Source organism: Malaya genurostris, chromosome 3, assembly GCF_030247185.1.
Source record: "Malaya genurostris strain Urasoe2022 chromosome 3, Malgen_1.1, whole genome shotgun sequence".
In the NCBI taxonomy this organism is placed as follows: Eukaryota; Metazoa; Arthropoda; class Insecta; order Diptera; family Culicidae; genus Malaya; species Malaya genurostris.
The window spans coordinates 95220589-95241945 of record NC_080572.1 but is presented as its reverse complement, the minus strand read 5'-3'; the positions used below and the strand labels follow the sequence as shown (position 1 = coordinate 95241945).

The window sequence follows — 21357 nt, the reverse complement described above, 5'->3', positions numbered from 1 at the left end:
TTGTAAAAAGATTCTTTTGTAATTTATACATAAAAATTTAACTTGAAAATTTGTTGACATATGCAGGGTTGTTACAGTTGCGCGGATTTCGCGGTTTTCGCGGATTTCGCGATTTTCGCGGATTTGGCGCGGTTTCTGCTAAGATGTTGATGCTATGGCGCGGATTTCACTCGAATTTTAAAAAACATCATTCCACAAAATTCTTTGCAAATTTTTAAAGCTTGTGAGTTTTATGAAACCCTGAAAAATTAAAGAAGAGGCGAACGTTTCAGCAATTGGTCGAGATGGCCGAATTTTCACCTTGATAAAACTAAAATTTACTAGAAGGTGGTTCTAGCCAATGTTTTCTTCAGTGGACAAAATTTCGATTTTATGCTTTTCAATCTCGAGTTATACAAGTTGCTATTTCAACATTTTGCACTCAAGGATATTGATGTCAGATGGAAGATATCGTCTCAGAGATAATACATTCAATAATGCAAAGAACGTAATAAATGGAATGCGATTCTTCAATAATATGGCAACAAATTTTGAGAATGATAAAAATCGCAGCAAAATTTACATGACATGCTTACGAAGCGAAGTCTGACAATAAAGGAAATGAAGAAATTCTGGAATTCCATCCGTGGTGATAAGGAAGTGTTCTAATAGTTTGTTGGTTCCACTATCCAACATTTTCGATTGTTTTTTGCGTTCTGGATTTTTTCCTGAAATATTGAAGAAATCCTATGTGAACAAGGGTATAGTATCCAACTACCTTGGAATTGTTGCTTTGTGCGCTTTATCGAAGCTGTTTGAAATTATAGTTCTGAATTTTATAACACATAGTTGCTCTGACTACATATCAGAGACTCAGCTTGGATCCATGCCAAAGCTTTCAACTTCCCCTGCTGCGTTCAACGAAATCAATCATCACAAAACGATCCCGAAGTTAAGTAGACTGGGATTAAACGGATCATTTTTTAATTGGCTTCGATCATATCTAACTGGTAATGAAATGTAATGAAAATAGGAGCCTGTACAACCTCACCATGTGCTGTTACATTTGGAGTTCCTCAAGGAAGTCAGTTCATATTTCAAAATGGTTCAAATGCCACTAAATGCTTCGCCATCTCTTCATTCATTCAAGTTCGACTATAATGTTCCACAAACTGTTCTCGAATGCGCATTGTCTGTTAAGGACCTGGGTGTTCTGTAAACCAAGGTAAATTTTAAAATGTACATAGAGCTTTCAATTGTTACAATGTGACATTCGACGTCGTAGTTTTCCTATTTTTTTCTTCGGATTTCCTATGTTAGAACTAATTATGGATATAACGAGCTCATTGCTAGCATGTGCCGCATATTTAACAAATGTTTCAATTATTTCGACTTTCATTTATCACGTAATGTTATCAAGAAATCGTTTCTTATGTTACTGTCTCATTAGATTTAGTTACTATAAAGGCACTAGATTTAAGGAAATGTATCATTTGGATGATTTTGATCTATTGATGCAAAAGATGAGGAGGTTTCATGCCTGCTGGAGAACAAGTTTGACAGAAACTAATTCCAGTGGGCTGATCCAAATAAAAGAATACAAGACGAGGAGGAAAAGAAAGACTTTCAGAGTAAAATCTGACAACAGAAGAAGGCGCTATTATAATTGAAACTGAAATTGAAAAGAGTGAATCAGATCATCCTGATGTGGTCTACCTTAAAATTCTTCTTTCCAAGAAGGAAATGCAAAAAGATGTCAAAGCAAAAAAAATATTTTCGATGAAATCTGTTTCACTTCTTTCAAAATCACAAGTGGAAGCATTTTTATTTTTACTGTTACTTTTTCCGTACATCAGAGAGTATTAATTAAGGATCAAGAGTAAACCAAGTTAACTTGTGTTGGTAATTTGTGTTTTACGTACATTTTATTCAGTACGTATGCCATAGATTGATATATGCAGTGCAACGAGTTTATTAAAATTGACTTGCAGGATTGAGTTTCAAACAATCTTTTTTAACAATAATTTATTCTCAAATAAATGTTAAGCCTGACATTTTGTATGAAATATATGTTTTGAACAATTTTTCACTAACGTTTGATGGAAAATTGCTTACATTTTATGAATGTATATTTTAATTGCCTAATAAAAAAAGTTGGCAGTGTTTCAAAGCATTTGTATTAGCAAAATAAGCAAAACTAAATATTTTCTGTTACAAAAGTCGTTTTCCGGAAAAATAAATAGTTTTACGACAACATGCCATTTCGCCCGTTAAATGTTAAATGTTAAATTAAAGGTTCCTATTTTACGGGTTTACTTATAGAAGCTACGAAAAAAAATTTAATCAAATGTGTCAGTGGAAGTAAGCTGAAACTGAGATAATATTTCTCGAGCAGTTTTAAGGAAAACCGAAGAGTTCTAGACTAAGACACTTTTCTTGAATGGCAATTTTAAGCAGAATGAACTGATTGCTTTATTTTTCAACCATATGGAAGATTTATTGATTAAAATCAGGAAAAGAAGCGCCGGAATTTGTTTTTACGCACATATTGTTGACATGACTCATACGCTTGCAAATAGTCTTGCTCCTTAACTAAGGGCATCGAAAAAGATGAACAATTAAAATGAAATCGTTTTCATGGGGTTTCTCGATTTTTAAATTATATTTAAGTGAATTTTCAAGTACTGCGGAAAGTATCACCTGCATAAAAATAGTTGTCTAACGCTTCGTTCGAATATCTCGCGTTTTAGTTTTTAACTTCGCGCGGATTTCGCGCGTTTTGATTTTGAAATTGTTCGTAACAACCCTGCATATGGTCAAAGGCACTCCCTCCATTGTGGGTGCCTTGGGTCACAACTATCATAGTTGAATTTGTAATTCTTGGAATTGATAAAACTTTGAATAATACTGTTCCTCATAAAGGGTGATAATTGTGGTATTTGCTCACAAATTCGTATTTTTATTAGAAGTAACATCGTAAATTATTATGTATAATATCATGCTAATAAAAATGAAAAAAAAAAACATCGGTTTCTTTGCTCGATTCACTCTGCGGTATACTTACTGATTTTTGTGTGTTGAGGACTTCTTATGGTTTTGGCGTTAAAAATGCCTTACTTTTCACTATACGGGGCCGGGTGTCAATCACAAGTTTTAAAAATATCCGCGTTACATTTTTCTGTCATAATTTTGAACAATAACATCTCACTAATTTGTTGATGGATTGATCTAATTTAACAACCCATCGATTCGGCAATATTTAACTTAAACATGTGGCAACGTCGTTTCAGTATTTCAATAGCATATCATTGAAAAATTGATTTGAATTGAGCTATGTTTTCACGAACCAATCACATGATGTCATCCGTTTGTTTTCTCTCGCACGGCCTACGGTTTCGATCGTTGCTTACAGTTGTAATTTCATTTAGTAGCAAATTTACTTCGATCGGTATAGAGAGGCGCGCATAAAAAAATACCGCATCGTTCTGGACAGTATAAACTTTCGCACAAAGAGGTATCTATAAATATAGGCACCGACACAGTTCCACAGTCAACCTCTGACTGTGCTAGAGAACGGTAGTAGCGAGTGGATGACAAAACTGAAAGTTAAATCCATTCGCTTGCTGGATGGTCGCAGACAGTGCGGTGAGTGGATGCCATGTTCGTTTGTGTTGGTGTTAACTGCACTGCATTCGCTATTTATTTTAATTCACTGGAGAGTCGATGGGGTTGCAGACAACGTGGGCTTAGAATTACCGTAATTTAAAACGCTTCGAAGGGCATGTTCAGGAGTGTTCCAATTCTGCATAATTTATGTCAGTTTTAAAATTTAAATCTGGAAATTATAACAAGAAAAACTGGCAGCCCCACCAGCGTTTTACTCTTGTTTCAAAAATACAAAAAATGGAACGGCAGCGTATACCAGTTTCAAATTTGACTGTAGAACTGCTAGAATAAATAAAACTAAAACGATTTGCTGGAGATACGTTGTTCCAGTTTTAGTTCTATCATAGATCGCCCATATAAAACTTACAGCTGCTGATTTTGCTCTAACTAGGTAAAGATTTATATTATTTCTGGATGAACATTAGATTAGAGTTCAAGTGCAAGTTGATCCAGTGTTAGGAAAATCATGATCGGAAAAAGTTCATTACACTATCCCTTGTGGAACAAGCAGTTCAAGAAATTTTCTAAATAAACTCAGTGACTGAAAATATCACTTCCGATATTTTCATTCTTGAAACAAGCATCCACAAAAGTCTGAGCCTCGAAGTGATTTTTTGTGTCAGCGAAATTTAACGACGAATTTTCACCCACAGAAATATCGCTAAAGAAATAATCGAAAGGGAAAAGAGTCTCCGGTGATATTTCGATGCTGAATTTCCACTATGCTTCAGATCGACACCGAAGTGATTCGTGCAAGATTTAATAATTATATTTTCATCAATAAACAAATTTCTACTGAATAAATTCGCAACTGAGAAATTATAATTGCGATATTTTCGATGCACGTAGGGTGGTCAATTTGAACAATAATATTTTTTTCCTCATTCCAAACTGTGATTATAGCGACGAAAGACTGCTTTAATTTCAGCTGGTTGATTACACTGCACTATTTATATTAATCCTAATAAAACGCTGGTTAAGCATGAATTTGATTCATAGAAGTAGCAAGAGCGCAGCATTATCATTATATACAAAAACTTGCACCGTAGTTTAGAGTAGTTTATCGTATAAAATACGAGCCGACATCGATTATACCAGTTCTCGGGTTCTGGTGCAGTCAAACCAAGAAATGTTCATAAATTTGGTGAAGCTTTGAAATTAAAGTAAGGAAAACAATATATGAATATATATTTGTGCATAAAATCAGCACTCTTCTTCTAATTACTTTGTCTTATATCATCAGGTTGAATGCCGTTGGATAGAAAGAAAACTTGTTTTTAAATTGTTTAGAAAGAGTCTCATTTTGGATATGAATAGAGAACAGCGAATCATGTCTTTCAGTGTGGGTAAATTGAAGCAGAACACGTGCTAAATAACATATTCAATTTAATAAATACTTGTAGAAATTTTCAGTGTTACTTCATGAATATAGCATAACAACTTTAAACTCTTCAAAATCCTAATAATAAAACCATTACGAGATTTTATTCCAGTCTAGCAGACAATTTTTCATAAGATTTATGAAGCAAAATGAATCATCGAACCTATGTCAAATCTATTTCGGAATGATTTAAAAATCAAGAAGGTTTTAAAATCAGCTTTATGATAAACATAATTCTTTTTATGAAAATTTCGTCATGAGTAAAATGTTACGTTGATAGTAATTTTCTGGAATATGTGTGTGTCATGCCGTTTTTGATTATTACATACTAAGAATATCTTAGATCTATTTACTATTTTGAGGCTCAATGTTAAAAGTTTATGCGCTCCTATTTTTATCGTGAATATTCGGGTAAAAAAGGAATTATTACTGAACACCATGACATTTATGCGGATTTTGCAAAAGTCGGCATGATTTACAAACAAAATTTGGTAATTCATAACATTTTTGGTAGAAATCAGCTTCGCTGCATAAAAAATAGTGCTGGTGTTCCGAAAATTAGTTCTCCATTTTCTATTTTTATTTGATGTCAGTGAATGTTACGGTAGAACATCAAAATTATGGACATCAAATTTTCTCTAATACTAATTACATTTAAACAATGAAGGAAAAAATCCTGTATCACAGAACAAACGTGTCATAAATGTACCTTAAAACAATAAAATTTGATAGGAGATTGTCATCCGATGAACACTCACACACAAAACTAGTTTAATAATTCAGAGAGGCATTGATTATATCTGTCATTAATCAGTTACTAGGAACACACTTCAAACCGAAAAAGGTTTCTATATTATCGATCATCGGAGCTGAGAAGTCAAGCTAAGTTTTGAGTTGTTTCGTTTAACTGTATATTCATTCTGTGCGCAAAACATGTCTGTCACCTCATCGTTGTACGCGTACAGCGTTGTACAGAAATCATTGTACGGAAATCACATGTCTGTCAGTGGTATTACATTTGCTCCTTAAGCAAACCTTCAAGATCTCGTATCGAAGGTCGAATTTTACACTGCCTGAAGTCAACAATAATTGTATTCTTTCGTATCGGCGGTAGGTTTTGTTCGTTTGGTTCACTCATTTCGGGGTCGTTCTATTGTTCACTATTGTACTTGGATGAGATGTGAAAGTGAACTGATGGTGCGTGTCTTTGTTGGATGTCATCGCTAAACTGCCAGCACGACAACTAAAAAATGTACTTAATCCACCTAGCAGTGAGATGGTACCTTTTTTTTATCAATCCGCATGTGTTTTTGCGTGAATATTCTTCAATGTTTTTAGTTTTAATGATATTATTTTAATGACCGTCGTTTTAAGTGACAGTTTAAAATTTAATCGCTCATTACCTTGTAATTTTGGAACTGCAAGACAAATCGAAGATAGAACCCCTAAAACCCCGTAGACAGAAAAATAGATAAAAACAAAAGTATCGAATCAATATCGTGCGGCATAGTAGATGGGAAGTGTTCATATGTCAATTTTTCAATCTTTTTTTTCCGTTAGATACTGATCATATTAAAACTAGTTCAAGAAGGCTCTACATCTTAACAAAGACTAAAAACAAATCGTTCAAAATAAGTTTTAAATCAACTAACTTTAGATAAAGGTGATATTATTAGTACTTTGAATTTATAAACTTGGCATTTGAAATGAATGATAAAATTCAAACCTAAAATAATGGCCCTTATTACCGGTGTCACTACACAGTTAAAAACCAAGTGAAGTGACTGTGACCCTTATTATGGGTATCACTTCACGGTGGAAATCAAGTGAAGTGAATGTAGGTTCTTATTACGAGAGTCGCTTCAGAGAGAGTACTTGGATGAACTTGATGTCATTATGAACATCACGCCACCAACATTTTGTTGAACAAATGAGTTTTTTCCACCACAGTCATCAATTCACTATACGTGATACTGGCAATAGGTGAAATCAAGTAAAGTGACATGTAAGTGAAGTGAATGTGAAAGTGGAAATAAGAACGGTAGTAAGGGCCAATGAGTAGTTCAACATACGCTTTTGTTTGTTAAAATCATACATTTTTGTTTGTCATTATTTTTAAACAGAGATTTCTTTCCAACTAATTTTGAAGGTCAATTTCAAACCAATTTTATTCCGATTTTTATCCATTTTCAAATGGTTAATGACTTTAAATAGCAGTTGGGTCCATTTGTCGTGGGACGATGCAATTTTTCACAATTAAACTCCTGGTATATTTATTGTAACAAATGATTCGGTGCTCCATCAATCTGGTCAAGATAGAATTCCTGCATCAGATATTTTCTGTAAATTACCTGTCATGTAATGTAATGCAAGTTTAGTAATAATTTGAATTATCCTTGAACTGTTTAAAAGCCCCAAGGAAACGAAAGAAGCACATAAATTTTCCTTCTAAAACACGTGCAAACTTTTTTGATTATTCACGGAAGAGAAAAATTCTCCAGTTAACTCAAACGACTAACTTATTTGTATAATTACACAAATTAGATCATAGACTAAATGAACCAATTTCTATTCTTGATGTAAATGTAAAATATGATTCAATCAACAAATACGTTTCCAATAACATCAACTCAACATTTGTGGACATGTAATAAATGACTGATTTATGTCAACAATAATAGCTGCCGAAACAGACCAAAACAAATCAAATAGATATAATTGTTGATGTAGAAGGGAGAAATTGGTCATATTTTAGCTTGAAATTAAGAGAAATCATGTTTCAAAATCTTCTGACTGTTTTGTTATTTAAAACAAGCTCAATTTCTCTTCGTGATTAAAGTGTCATTTTTTTTGTGACGTACCGAAAATCGAATTTTTTAAGTCTCATGTTTTAATTCTTTTTCTTTCCCCCAGGATGAACGAGGACGCGTGATGCGCCGTACTATCATGCGATACGTGTGCCTTTGCCTGACGATGGTTCTAACCAACATCTCGCCACGTGTGAAAAAGCGCTTCCCGACGATCGACCATCTGGTGGAGGCAGGTTTGCTCAACGACAACGAACACAAAATCATGCATCATCTGAATCAGAAATTTCCTCGTCACTCGAAACATTGGTTGCCCATCGTTTGGGCGGCTAGTATTGTAACCCGCGCACGGAAGGAAGGTCGATGCCGGGATGACTTCGCAGTCAAAACGATTATCGATGAATTGAACAAATTTCGAGGTCAATGCGGACTGTTGATCTCGTACGATACTATAAGTATCCCTCTGGTGTATACCCAAGTGGTGACCCTCGCCGTATACTCGTACTTCCTGACCTCGGTGATGGGACAGCAGTGGGTGGAGACCAAGAATCTCGGAGATGGTGTAGTCAACAAGATCGATCAGTATTTCCCGGTATTCACTACCTTGCAGTTCTTCTTTTACATGGGATGGCTCAAAGTGGCCGAGTCGCTGATAAATCCGTTCGGCGAAGATGACGACGATTTCGAGGTGAACTGGATGGTTGATCGTAACATTCAGGTTTCCTATCTGATAGTGGACGAAATGCATCATGAGCATCCGACGCTAGTCAAGGATCAGTACTGGGACGAAGTGTTCCCAGTAGAACTGCCTCATACGGTGGCGTCCGCCGAGATCAAGGAAGAACCCCCGCAACCATCCACGGCCAACATCGAAGTCAACCGGAAGGCGGCGGAAGTGATCCCGGTGATACCATCGGCTGTGCGGGTCGATGAAATGGTCGGTAAAAAGAGTCAAATGTATGACTACGCGTTCCCTGAACAGCAGGGCATGCTCGACGAAGAGGTTAGCGAACGAGTGCTGGTGCAGCGCCAAGATTTTTTTTCCATTTCGAAATATTATTTTTAATATACGGTTCGTTGGTTGAGCTTAGAGAAGGGGTTGATTAAAATGTGGTCCGTGGGAAATCAAAGAAAATGTTGCTGTATCTTAACCAAAGAAAATAAAACGTGAAAGTTTCATGTGTGACTACTTTCCGTCATCAATATTTCACATAATTACGATCAAATACTCACTGTATATATTGAAAAACGGACATGAAATATTTTATTTTTCAAAACCCTTAAAAATTTTCTTTTGAAATGTATGCGGGGCATGACGCCCGATCGTAGAAAACATAAAAATATACATTTTTAATTACGCGGAGTCACGGGTATCTGAACATAGAGGCTGGGTATCTGAATATAGAGGCTCGATGATCTTAAACAACGGGTGAACATCCATCAAACCAACGGAGCAAAACACATGACAACAATGGAACAAAACGTACTCTCATAAAGCTAGAGTTCTTGCATTTTTGTGGAAGCAATATTTGCCAGATGGAAGGTTGCTCTCTATTATGCTTGAAATTGACAACTAATACATAACTTTTGTATGCGAATTCATTAGCATTTTGCCCCACAAAACTCGGGTCATTTTGCCCCCAAAAGCATGGGACGATAGTTTTGACGATTTTTCCATAAAAAATCCATAGAATGGCAAATACATAATCAAAATCATCTTCCTCAATCAAGAAAGTTACTATGGAAGGAAGACCTGAAATTACATATAACAGAGACATTATTGATTTTCGGTTATTATTCCAGACATGGTTGAACTATTGCTACCAAAATTTCAAAGTATTCTACTGTCATGACAGACTTTCAGTTTCTTTGAAATATCTGTGAAAACAATTGGTAATTTTTGAGAAAAGCAGTAGCAGAAAAAACTGCTTTTGCGTTTTTCAACAATGGCTATATTCCTAAGATTGTAAGCAGAACCTTAAGTTGAATCTGTAAAATTCATCCATTTAATAAATTTAACTTATCATTGAGTACTTTATGTGGGACCATACGGAAACAACATCAACTTTAATTACTTAATATTAAGTTCGTACTCGCAACCTTTCTATTGGTTGAAAAGTACATAAAATGAGGTGTTATTTGGAAGCGTGTAGGACGATTCCAGAATGATTGATAAAGCGTCTGTAACGATACATCGCCAACGCGATTTCATGAAAATTTCCAAATCACTTAATATTATGATGTTGCGTCATATTGACTTTGTTTATCAATCATTCACTAACGCAGCTAAAATCTGTTAATGTCACTATTAACATACTTTGATGAACTCACTGCCAAAACTAAGCCTTTGAAACACGTCATTTATTTCCATGAGTTATTTATGTCCGTGATTTTCAAAAAAATGATTTGGTAATAGTATAGTCATAATAGTTTTGTTGTAAACCTGATTTTAGTCATTGTAAGATATCGGTAATCGAGGAAAAACTTTTGCTGATACCTCTTCTCGATTCTCAACCAATATGAACCGACTTTAACCAATCCCTCTGTTAACGGTGGAAGGATTAATATTTTTGTGATAACCGTATCTCATTCTTAGTTAAAGGCGTTTTGATCGTCCGTAGAGTACAGCTTCTGTAAAATTTGTTATTGTCCGTTATGATTCCGCATTTTATTTCTAGCTCCAAAAGGAATGTCACGCAAACGATCCAAAATCAAAGCAACAGAAAAACTCGATTGGAAGAAAACCGTATCAATGCGCTCAATTTATAATAGCAAATATAATTCGTAAGAGTACACACCTCACAGCACTCGCTTACTAATCCTGTAAAAAGTTCACGTTAGATTTTACTCACATATTTCTGCACGTACCCGTTCTCAATTCACTGGACTCGTAATCATTGACTGATCATAAGGCGGCGATTGTCTTGAATCTATAGATCTCTTCAGTAACCATCGCATATGACGAGAGTAGCTTCAAGATCGATCCTAACCGTCTGTGCGAGCACATACGTAGCTCAGAATACACTGAATCCTTATTGTAAATGCTTTATTTCACGCGATTTTTTTTCTATAATATGTTCGCTGTTAGGTTAATCAATTTTCAGTTCTTGTTCATCATCTAAATGCATTATCAATCTTAAAAAAATCTAAAAATTTACAAACGTAAGTTTTAAAGAATCGCAACTTTAACGATTTCAAATATTCTGATATTTCTCAAATCATCAAAATTGGTACATTCAAATGAATTTTGAATGTACACATTGTGACTACACAATTATCTGTGATGTTCATATATTTTGAGTTTTCTTAATAATGCTAAGAATCCTATATGTTTAAAGGTTTGAAAATTTTACCAATAATTGGTACCGATACTATTAATCAAAGCATGAATAAAAAAATTTCTTTTTGCGATCTTTTACACATGATTTGTTCACGTGCGTTCATACATATTTTAAAGGATTCAGTGTATTCTGTATTTTAATCACAGCACGACAAATAAAATTGTCATATTGTATACTAACTGATTGTTATATGAGAATGGTTTTGATGTATAGTAACATATGATTAACAATATTAAGTTAAACTATGTAGTATTATAATACTCGCGATCGGATTCAAATCCTTTTTATAAGACTCGCAGCTCGTAGTGTACTATTAATATCTTTCGTCGTTCATTCTGAATCATAAGATTACAACCGCGAAACAATATAATTCGTCGAATTTAATGTTGCTTTGAAGAGTTCAAGCTTTGTAGCATCTCAAACCATTAGTAATTTGTACCGCATGTTCACGAAATCGACAAATCCTATGTGCTCAAGCTGCTTTGGACATGGATTAGATGAATTTTTATTATGTTCATGGGGTCAAACTTTTCGCTTTTATTATTTTTTAGTTTCAACAGAACGGCTATTGTAGAGTTCACAAGTAAGTGTGAAAGCTTTTTTCCGACATCTTGAATATATTGTGAAAAATTGGAGCGATGAAAGTTTTAATTTTCCTTATCTATTTTTTTAACTTGAGCCAATCCTCGTATCGATGCCATTCTGCAGTTCTTCGTATTAGGTGAACCTTTGTCCGGGAGGCTCATGCGTTAATTATCGAAATAGATAGAAATCATAAAGTGCTATATCTGGGATGTATGGCGGTGATTGAAAACCCTCTAAATTGACTTTTAGACCCAATACAAGATACATATGAAAACATAATTTAAAATCGATGTTTTGTGATATTACTTGTCGAGAGATTTAATATGTGAGTAGAGATAAATTCGTGGGAGTATAAGGAGGATTAAAAGGCTATCGGAGTCCTCAATCATTTAAGAAGGTAACAGACGATAAAACTTACGGCGAAATCTTTGACCACTTTAATATATTTTGGCCTGGCGCTCATATTTCTGGATGTAATCAAAATGAAGTACACCAAATATACTCTCCAATTCAATGCTTTAGTGCATGGTAGAGATGAATAGAACGACACGACGATTTGATGTACGTTGTACCCGATACTGTGTTGTAGAATCGTGTTTGCCACAGCTAAGGGTGGCGGAAATTCTGCATCATCGGTGTCTCTACGACCACGTTTGAAGTCAACAAACCAACGTTTTATAGTTGTTTCTAATGGAACGGAGTCTCCATAACACTTTTCAAGCCATTGCTTCGCTTGAACGGTATTTTTCCCATCAAGAAGCAGTGTAAAATTAAAACACAAAATTGTTTTTGATCCATTGTTCTGAATATAGCAAAAGTAACGTCACTCTTAGCACAATAACATACAAACTAATGAATAGAATATCATGAAATTTCAACAGCTGTCTTTCAAAGGTTAGTATTAATTGAAAAACGTGCTTAATCCACCTAGCAGTGAGATGATACCTTTTTTATGAATTCGCATTTTTTTTGCATGAATATTATTCGGTGTTTCAGTTTTTATGACACTGTTTTAATGACCGTCGTTTTAAGCGGCAATTTGAAATTTTAATCACTCATTACCCTGTAGTGTCGAAACTGCAAATCGGATCGAATTTGAATCAAAACGTGTGACAATCGGTTCAACATTCCATGAGATATCGAAGTAAGTTTCACTTTAGAGTTTTTCGTCATTATTTACGGTACTTCCAGAGCCAGTATTGATAAACCAGCATAACCCAAAACGATTCGTATGACCATAAATTAATATGACGAATGAATTGCAAAAGCTCAACTTTAAAGCTTTTCGGGATTTTCATCTTCTATATCGGTTTGAATTTTTAAAATTCATCATCCTGTAATTCCAGAATCGGTAAATCCTGTAATTCCAGTATCAGAATTGGAGAATATTAATTAATTTTGTATGGGACTATAAATTTATTTTAATTTGAATTTTTGTTTCTGAAATTCGATTTGGCTTTTTTTGAGAAAACGATTGAGCTTTGAGAAGCGATTCGATACTGGAACCGGAATTCGAAAATCGGTGTTCCCGAAGTCAGATAAATTCACCTGTATAGTTTACATTTATTTCAAAATGTTCAAAAATCAGTGTAGACATCTTTGAGAAATTGTAGTGCGAATTATATCCGAATCAAAAACTGAATACCACTAAAACTGATATACCTTATGGTAAAAAAAGAACCGGAATTTTCATTTTAAAATTCCCGCGCTCGTCCAATCGGTAAACGTTTATTCTCTCAACGTTGGTAACACTTTTATACACATTCTGTCAAATTTTGACGCATATCGTACGATTAGTTTTTGTTTGGCGTCTATACAAAGAAGTTGAAAAATTTTCGTGTGGCGATTTTTATAATGGATGGAAATTTAGAACAACGGCTCGTCTTCGAAGCGCCATTCGGTCGATTGTTGTGCGGTTTCGACGTCATATTCATAGATCCCCACCTCATCACCAGTTATGATGATCCAGCCGAGAAGCGACGCGTTTCAAACCCAAAACATCAGTTAAAATGTGTTCGGCTGATCCATAAGAGATGCCCAACAACACAGCAATCTCTCTAATTGGTACAGAACGATTTTGCAACACGATTTGCTTCGCCGATTCAATGTTTTCTTCAGTAACAGATGATGTTGGGCGGCCAGGGATCTCATCATGATCCAAGCTTGTACGACCACCTTTGAAGCGTTTATACCTCTCGTATGCCTGTGTTTTTCCTAGACACGATTCACCATTCTAACATTTTCAACGTTTCGGAACACTTAAATCCATTTGCAACACAAAATTTGATGCACGCACGTTGTTCTAAATTTTCATCCATTATGAAAATCGCCACTCGAAAATTTTTCAACTTCTTTGTATAGACGCCAAACAAAAACTAATCGTACGATATGCGTCAAAATTTGACAGAAAGTGTGTAAAAGTTTTGCCAACGTTGAGAGAATAAAAGTTTACAAGCGCGGGAATTTTAAAATGAAAATTCCGGTTCTTTTTTTATCATAAGGTAAGTTTATTTGGTTATCGACTATCCAAATCTGCAAACCCGATAAACCTGATTAATTTATGTGAAATATACATTTTTATACTAATCACCCTGTATCCCCTAAACCGGACGTTTTTTTTATATCGTTTATTTATCCCCGGCTTTAACCTAATTATGGTCGTTCGCCGGAGCCGGAAATTGGATCTGATTGAAAAGCAAGATTTTTTATAGGATCTAAAAACTTTTCATTTGAATTTTAGATGATTCTTAGATTTCATTTGAATCTTAGATCGGTTCAGCCATCTACGATAAAAATGAGTTACACAATTTTAATATCGTTTCACATCATCCTGTAGTTCCGGAACCAGAAGTTGGATCCAAACATAATTCAGGAACCTTGTTTGGGAGCATACGACTTTTCATATGAATCTGAGTTTGTAGAAAACGGTTGAGTCATCTCCGAGGAAATTGAGTGAAATTATTTGTCACGCACGCATTTGCTGATCTCGACGAACTGATTCAAATGGTATATGGGTGTTATGCTCTTCCATATGGAATTGCTATTCTTATGGAATTGCTTTCAACTCGAAAATTCTGCCATCATCTGGTTAACATATGTCATATTCGATTGTGTTGCCAAAAACGAACCAAGCTAAAATCGGTCCGAGGCAAAATGTCATGAAAAGGATGCTGTACACAGTCTTTTTGGTACTTTGAAACTTTGTCATACAATGCACAAAACTCCTACTGCTGAAATAGGGGGAAAATCGCTTATACAAAAATGTCGATATATCCGTTGAAACTGGACGGACTTTAACAATTTATGGCTTGTTGGATAGCTATTACCGTGTGGAATTTAAGTCTGGAAACATATTCTGTTTTCAAGGTCAAGTGTGACAGACACTGTAAAAAAACTGAAAATTTCGACATAAAACTTCTACTAAATAACTATAACTAAAAAAGTAAACATCCGATCTCAAAATCATTCAATAGCGTTGTGGGTGATGGTAATCGATCCAGCCATCTCTGCGATCTCGACCTCGACCGACACACACACACACACACACACACACACACACACACACACACACACACACACACACACACACACACACACACACACACACACACACAATCGGGATTATGGGACCACAAGACCTTTTACTTGAATCTAAGTTTGTTAAAATCGGTTTAACGATCTTTAAGAAAAGGTAGTGCACATTTTTTGTCTCATACGCATATGCATAAACATTTTGAGAACTCGATGAATTGAATCGAATCGTGTCTGATACTTAACACTTGGGGCCTTGGTTAAAAAGTCGATTGTCACATTCTATATTATAAAGTCGAAAAAGATTTGGTCTACTGAACAGCCGATGAGGACTCGAATGGCAATCATCTCTGAATTTGTAATGGGGACATAATGATCATTTTCTCGTTATTTGTTCAATGTATGTTCTGGCTTAATATTGGGTAATAAGAAAAAAAATTTAAAAATAGACGAATAAAATATTAAAAATTAAAACTAACGAAACATAGAACTCAACCCTGTAAACCTTCTTGTACCCGTGGATCTGCTCTACCATTCAGCTATCCTGGAAAATTACATAAATCGTATAAACTTTCATTTCTTGCGCTCACTGGAAATGTTTATATCCAGGAAGAGGTTAGAAAAATATTGGATTGGATAGTCTCTACAAATCCGTTAATCAGCTGCGAGTCGTTCAATCAGTCTGCATGAATATGAATTATGAATAACTTGATATGTTGATTCAAATCCATTCTCTAACACCGAAAACTTAATTTCTATTCAGGTAGTTCATTAACAAATTAACCTTTCGTTCATTTCCTCACAGGCTGATGATAATGCTAGTGGTATACACTTTGCTGCGTACGACAACAAACCATTCCACAAAGGCGGCCCGTCCAGTAACAGTCTCGCTAGTGTGGCACAGACCATCACGCGGGTTAATACGGTAGCTTCGGCACTGAAGCGGTTCTTTAGTCGAGAGGACGGTGGCACCGCTAGTCGGCCCCAAAGTGCTACACCGGAGAGCCAAACTGGACCGTTCAAGTTTCCTGGATCGGCCAGTTCGTCGAACCTTACGGGTCGTTTACCAGATCGGGCCCAGGGAAGCATTCGAATCACAGATCAGGTAATCGAGGAGGTTGACGAACACCAGATGACCATCACCTCGGTTCAAGGCAAGAATGATGCTAGACCAATGGCGGCCAGTCTGTGGGAACAAGGCCCGCCACGACCAAGCGATCCGGTGGACATGCCTCAACCGGCCTATAAACGAACACATTCGGCAGTTTCTCATGGAGACTATGCAGGAACTTCATTGTATCCAACAGGCGGCGTAGATACATTAAGTGCTTCCGCTCCTGTTGGCGGTCAATTTGAATCGAATTTCATTCCATTGTACAACCCACTGGAACCAAATTTAGCCGACAGCAAAACTGTTGCAGATGCCATGGACGGTGGTCCCGATGGGGACACCAGTGAAGCGGATGATTTCGAAAAATTGCGCCAAGTACGGGAGAAAGAACGTGCTGAACGACAAAAGTTTAAACTTGCTCGCTCGGTCAGTGGGCTAGGACCTATAGATCCGGAAATTCTTCTGGAGAAGCTCACCAGATCAGCTGAACAACAGCAAGAGGGACAACTCGGACCTTCAGGTCAGAACACACCCAATACCAAACGTACTTCAGACATACCGGTAGCACAAGCGGATACGACCTTATGATTCTACGTTCCAGACGAAGACAACGTCATCGTGGTGAATGTTAGAGATAGTAGCTAGTACTAGGAGAGATTTGTGAATCTTTTTGTCCCCGGTTGGCATTGGCATTGAACAGTGATAACTTTTTTTTCTGATTTGACGAAAAACGTAAGACAATCGTTAGACGATGCACCATTGTATATCAGTATTGACTTAATTAAAATTATTTATTCCTAAGCAAAAATCGATTCTTGAAACAAAAGCACTGACCTCTGTTTTTAGTTTGGGAAGTTGAGACAAAAATTATATTATTTAGACTTGTTCTTCCGTTCTCTCAATTGTTTATCGAAGACCGTGCTTTGCCTTTACGGCTAGGATTTAAAGACAAACAGGCAAGTAACAAACCAGTGATATTTTTTGTAATAGGCACAAAGAATAACCAGTTTTTATGAATATATTCAGTTATGGAAATCCATAACTGAACAAGCAGCAAATGAGTCTTATAAAGAAAACACAATATTTGCTGTTTGTCAAAAAAAAACACAAACAAACAAATAAATCTAAAATCGGAAGCGCCTTCACATAATACTTCACTATAGGAAATTATAATTGTAGGAAGTGTTACACTTAATCAACGTGCTTTATTCATTTGCTTCGAATTAGCCAAACGATACTCTAATATGTTGAAGAAGTAAAGTCAGAAACTTTTTAAAAGATAAAAAACAGGAATAAGATACACATTTACCAAGTGGCACAAATAACTAAACATTGATCTATGCATTAATCTATAAGATAAAAGTAATATACAAACATTTTCCAGCGTATTTAAAAAAAATCGACAAAAAACAATAAAAATTCGACTAGCCACAACATAAAATAAAGTTTTTCATTTGAAACATACTTTACCTTACCTAACAGCTATAGTTCTAGCAGTTGTTGCCGTTCGTGATTCATACGCCGTCTCCACGTTCCGTCTTCCACCTGCACTCCGCCATAGATGGTCCTCAGTACCTTTGTTTCGAAAACACTAAGAGCGCGTTGGTCCTCTGCCAACATAGTCCAGGTCTCGTGGTCATAGAGAACAACCGGTCTAATGAGCGTTTTGTAGCTGGTAAATTTCGTGCGGTGGCGTACTTTATTCGATCGAAGGGTTTTTCTAAGTCGAAAGTAAGCACGATTACCTGCCAAATACGCTCTGAATTTCTCTTCTGGTATCATTATCAGCGGTTGCCAGTGAGCCCAAATACACAAACTCGTCAACCAATATTCGTGGTGGGAGGCCTAGTGTTTTTTCTCTAGTCTCTTCCTCTCATTTTTTTTTTGTTTTCGACGCATTTATAGCCAGTCCGATACGTCCAGCTTCAGCTTTCAGTCCGATGGATGTTTCCATCATCTTCTCAATGTTACGTGTCACAATATCCACGTCGTCAACAAAACCAAAAGACTGTACGGACTTTCGGAAAATCGTACCACTAGTGTTGATCCGCGCTCTTCGAATCACACCTTCCAAAGCAACATTAAACAAGTGACAAGAGAGTCCATCATCTTGCCGTAGCCCTCTCAGAGATTTGAAGGGACTCGAGAGCGTCCCAGATACTCGGACGTAACCCATCACTCTACTCTGTTTCTTTGACCAATCGCGGTAGTTTATCCGGAAAACTGTGTTCGGGCATAATCTGCCATAGCTGTTCTCGATCGATTGTTTCGTATGCCTCTATGAAGTCAATGAATAGGTAATGTGTGGGTAATCCTGACATTTCCGGAGTACTTGTCTTATCTTGTGATCCGTAGTGGCGCGAGCTCCGCTTGGTACAGCCGACGGCCTGGACCCAATTAAACACTATTTAGCTTGAATTTGATTTATTGAAGTAATAGTAGTGCGTATTTTTCTTGTTTCCAGCACATAGGCGCTGCGAAATCTTTCGCTCCCGTTACTACTGTGTATTGTATTGAAGCTAAATAGGGTAAATGAAACTGCTGTACGAAAAACATGCTTTTTGATTATATCAATCCACCACCAAATGTAATCATTTGATCATCCATTGAAATTTTCATTCTGTAGACTGCAGTGCAGCCGCTGCACTTCCCGTAATGTGGCTATAATTTTTCTCAACCGCTGTACCGACGACACGACCTGCCACTCGCCTATAAAAACTGTATCGCAAATTTAACTACCCCTCAGTAACTGGTAATGTCAAAACGAACTTGCCTGGAAATCTATTGAAACTGGCAACAAAGGCCGAAATCTGTTGATTTTGAATAACATTTACCATAACCTTGGTTACGTTTGTTGTCTATCTATAAGATATAAATTGTCTATAAAGAAATCAAATGTGATTTGTGCGAACCAGAAGAACGATCGTCGGTTGGTCAATACAAATGTCGGAAGGACCGTGGTTTCATGAACCAGATGACTCCTGAAATTGCCCAGTAAACCCCGAAATTGCATAAAGAATGTTCAGCATGAAGGAAAAAAATGGCGTTTGCGCTTTGAATCATAATATTGCTGAGACACTTCTATCTTCCCTTCCATTGTAGATACTTCGATATGAACCGTAGGTCCTATCTTGTTCACCGAGAAAAATTTATATGCTAAAAAGGCGTTTTCGAAACATATGGATAAAGTAACTGTGTAGAAGTAAACGGAGCAGTTTTCACACGATAATTAAGGGCGTAAAATCGATCCCGTATGTTTCGGAAACAGTTTTAAGAAAGCTTTTATTTTTTCTCATTTCGTGACGGATAACAATCGTATACAATCAGATGAAGGGGAGCGTCTAGCATTCTACCGAACGAGTACAGGACCTCTACTTCTTGTAGGAACTGGAGTGCCTACGTTTGCCACTTTTAAGCTTAATTACAGCGTTTTTATGGGCACGATAGAACGGTCAGATAACAGATTTTATGGCTGGGTACATCTTACGCAACGTGTACTAATGTCCTGCTATGATGTGATTTGTTGTATGGCAGATGATCAAATCCTATATAATAAGTGAGCACCGATGAACAAAAAAAATTACAATTCTTGATTATTCAACGAAGGTTTTTACTTACCTATTTTTCGATATTGGCACGAAATGCAAAGCGGTTTGTTTTTGTTTATTTGTGTTAGAATATAGGATCCTTGGTAACGAGTTTGTAGCAACCAGAAGTGTTGCTGGAAATATTTATTCTGTCATTAACAAGGGGTCTTTCAACATTGTGGTAACTGGAGAAGAATCACTTTTCATTAAGTTTTTTGTTCGGAGTGTCTGGTCGTGTCGTCGGCTGTACCGTGTTCAACCAAAACCAAATACCGGTAACAACTCGTGCACATGTGTGCTCGGTTCCGGTGGACTCTATTGTGTTTTCAACCCCTAGCTTTACTGTCGGTTCTCGTCTTCTTTACCGCTGCCACATATACATATAAATTTCTATTTTTCAAAAAAATTAGGGACCATACATACCAAGATTTTTGGACAGAAATACAGATTTTTTATTGTGTTAATTAAAAATTCAATAACGATCGAGTTAAATAAATTAAGCAATAGTACTGTTTTTAAACGTAGTAAAATCGTGATTCTGATGTTGTAGTAGAACTGAAAAGAGAATAAAAATTAAATATTGTCGCTGCAGCTCTAACCTGCAATTCGCTGGACAACCCAGCGCAGCGATGAGTCCGAGTGACGTCAGTTGAACCGACGACACGACCTGCCACTCGTCTATCGAAACTGTATCGCAAATTTAACTACCCCTCAGTAACTGGAAATGTCAAAACGAAATCGGCTGGAAAACTATTGAAACTGGCAACAGAAGTCGATGAATTATTGATTTTGAATAACAATTACCATAACCAGTAAGTAAGTTGAAAGTTCTCCAGTATCATCACATGCCAGAGCGATGATTCGATTAGACTGTTAGATAGAGGCTTTTGTTGAGGCTGGCTGGAGCTCGAACATACAAAAAATGGCTTTTAAGAACAGCAGAATCAGGTTTCCATATTTCCTCATCTTATCACGTATCGTTTAAATATCCGTTGAAGCTTGTTAAATAGTTTAACGTAACTAGACTTAAATCTATGACGACTATCTGATACGTAAATGAGTTTTTAAAAGGTGGTGAAGTTTGCAGTCATAAAATCCGTCAGAGCGAAACTTCACTGTCAAACTAGTATATCAGCTTCATTCAACCAGCAAATCAAAGATACTTAAAATTTTGAACTTTACTTTTTATTCCAGTTCAGAATCGTTTTTTATATGAAAGCACAAATACACTTATATACAGAATTCTTATATGTTCCTTTATAATGACTTTCTTAAATAAATCTATTTCATTTGTTAGCCAAATCTTTATATATTCGCCGTTCCGTATTTTTCTCCTCGTTGCCAATCAGCATACATGTTAAAGCGTCTA

The 21357-nt window shown here is 36.2% G+C and overlaps 1 protein-coding gene across 4 annotated transcripts in view; it reads left to right on the top strand.

Annotated features, from left to right (window-relative positions):
* The window catches only part of LOC131434585 (bestrophin-4-like), a 64309-nt gene extending 46469 nt beyond the window's left edge, over positions 1–17840 (top strand). For 3 of the 4 annotated variants that reach the window (XM_058601432.1, XM_058601429.1, XM_058601430.1), the window contains 2 exons: positions 7940–8836; positions 16096–17840. In XM_058601432.1, coding sequence (XP_058457415.1) covers positions 7940–8836; positions 16096–16989 — 1791 coding nt within the window. In that variant the 3' untranslated portion in view covers positions 16990–17840. The remainder of the gene's footprint in view (positions 1–7939; positions 8837–16095) is intronic. The other variant, XM_058601431.1, reaches the window with a different exon arrangement.
* The last annotated feature ends 3517 nt before the right edge of the window (positions 17841–21357 follow it).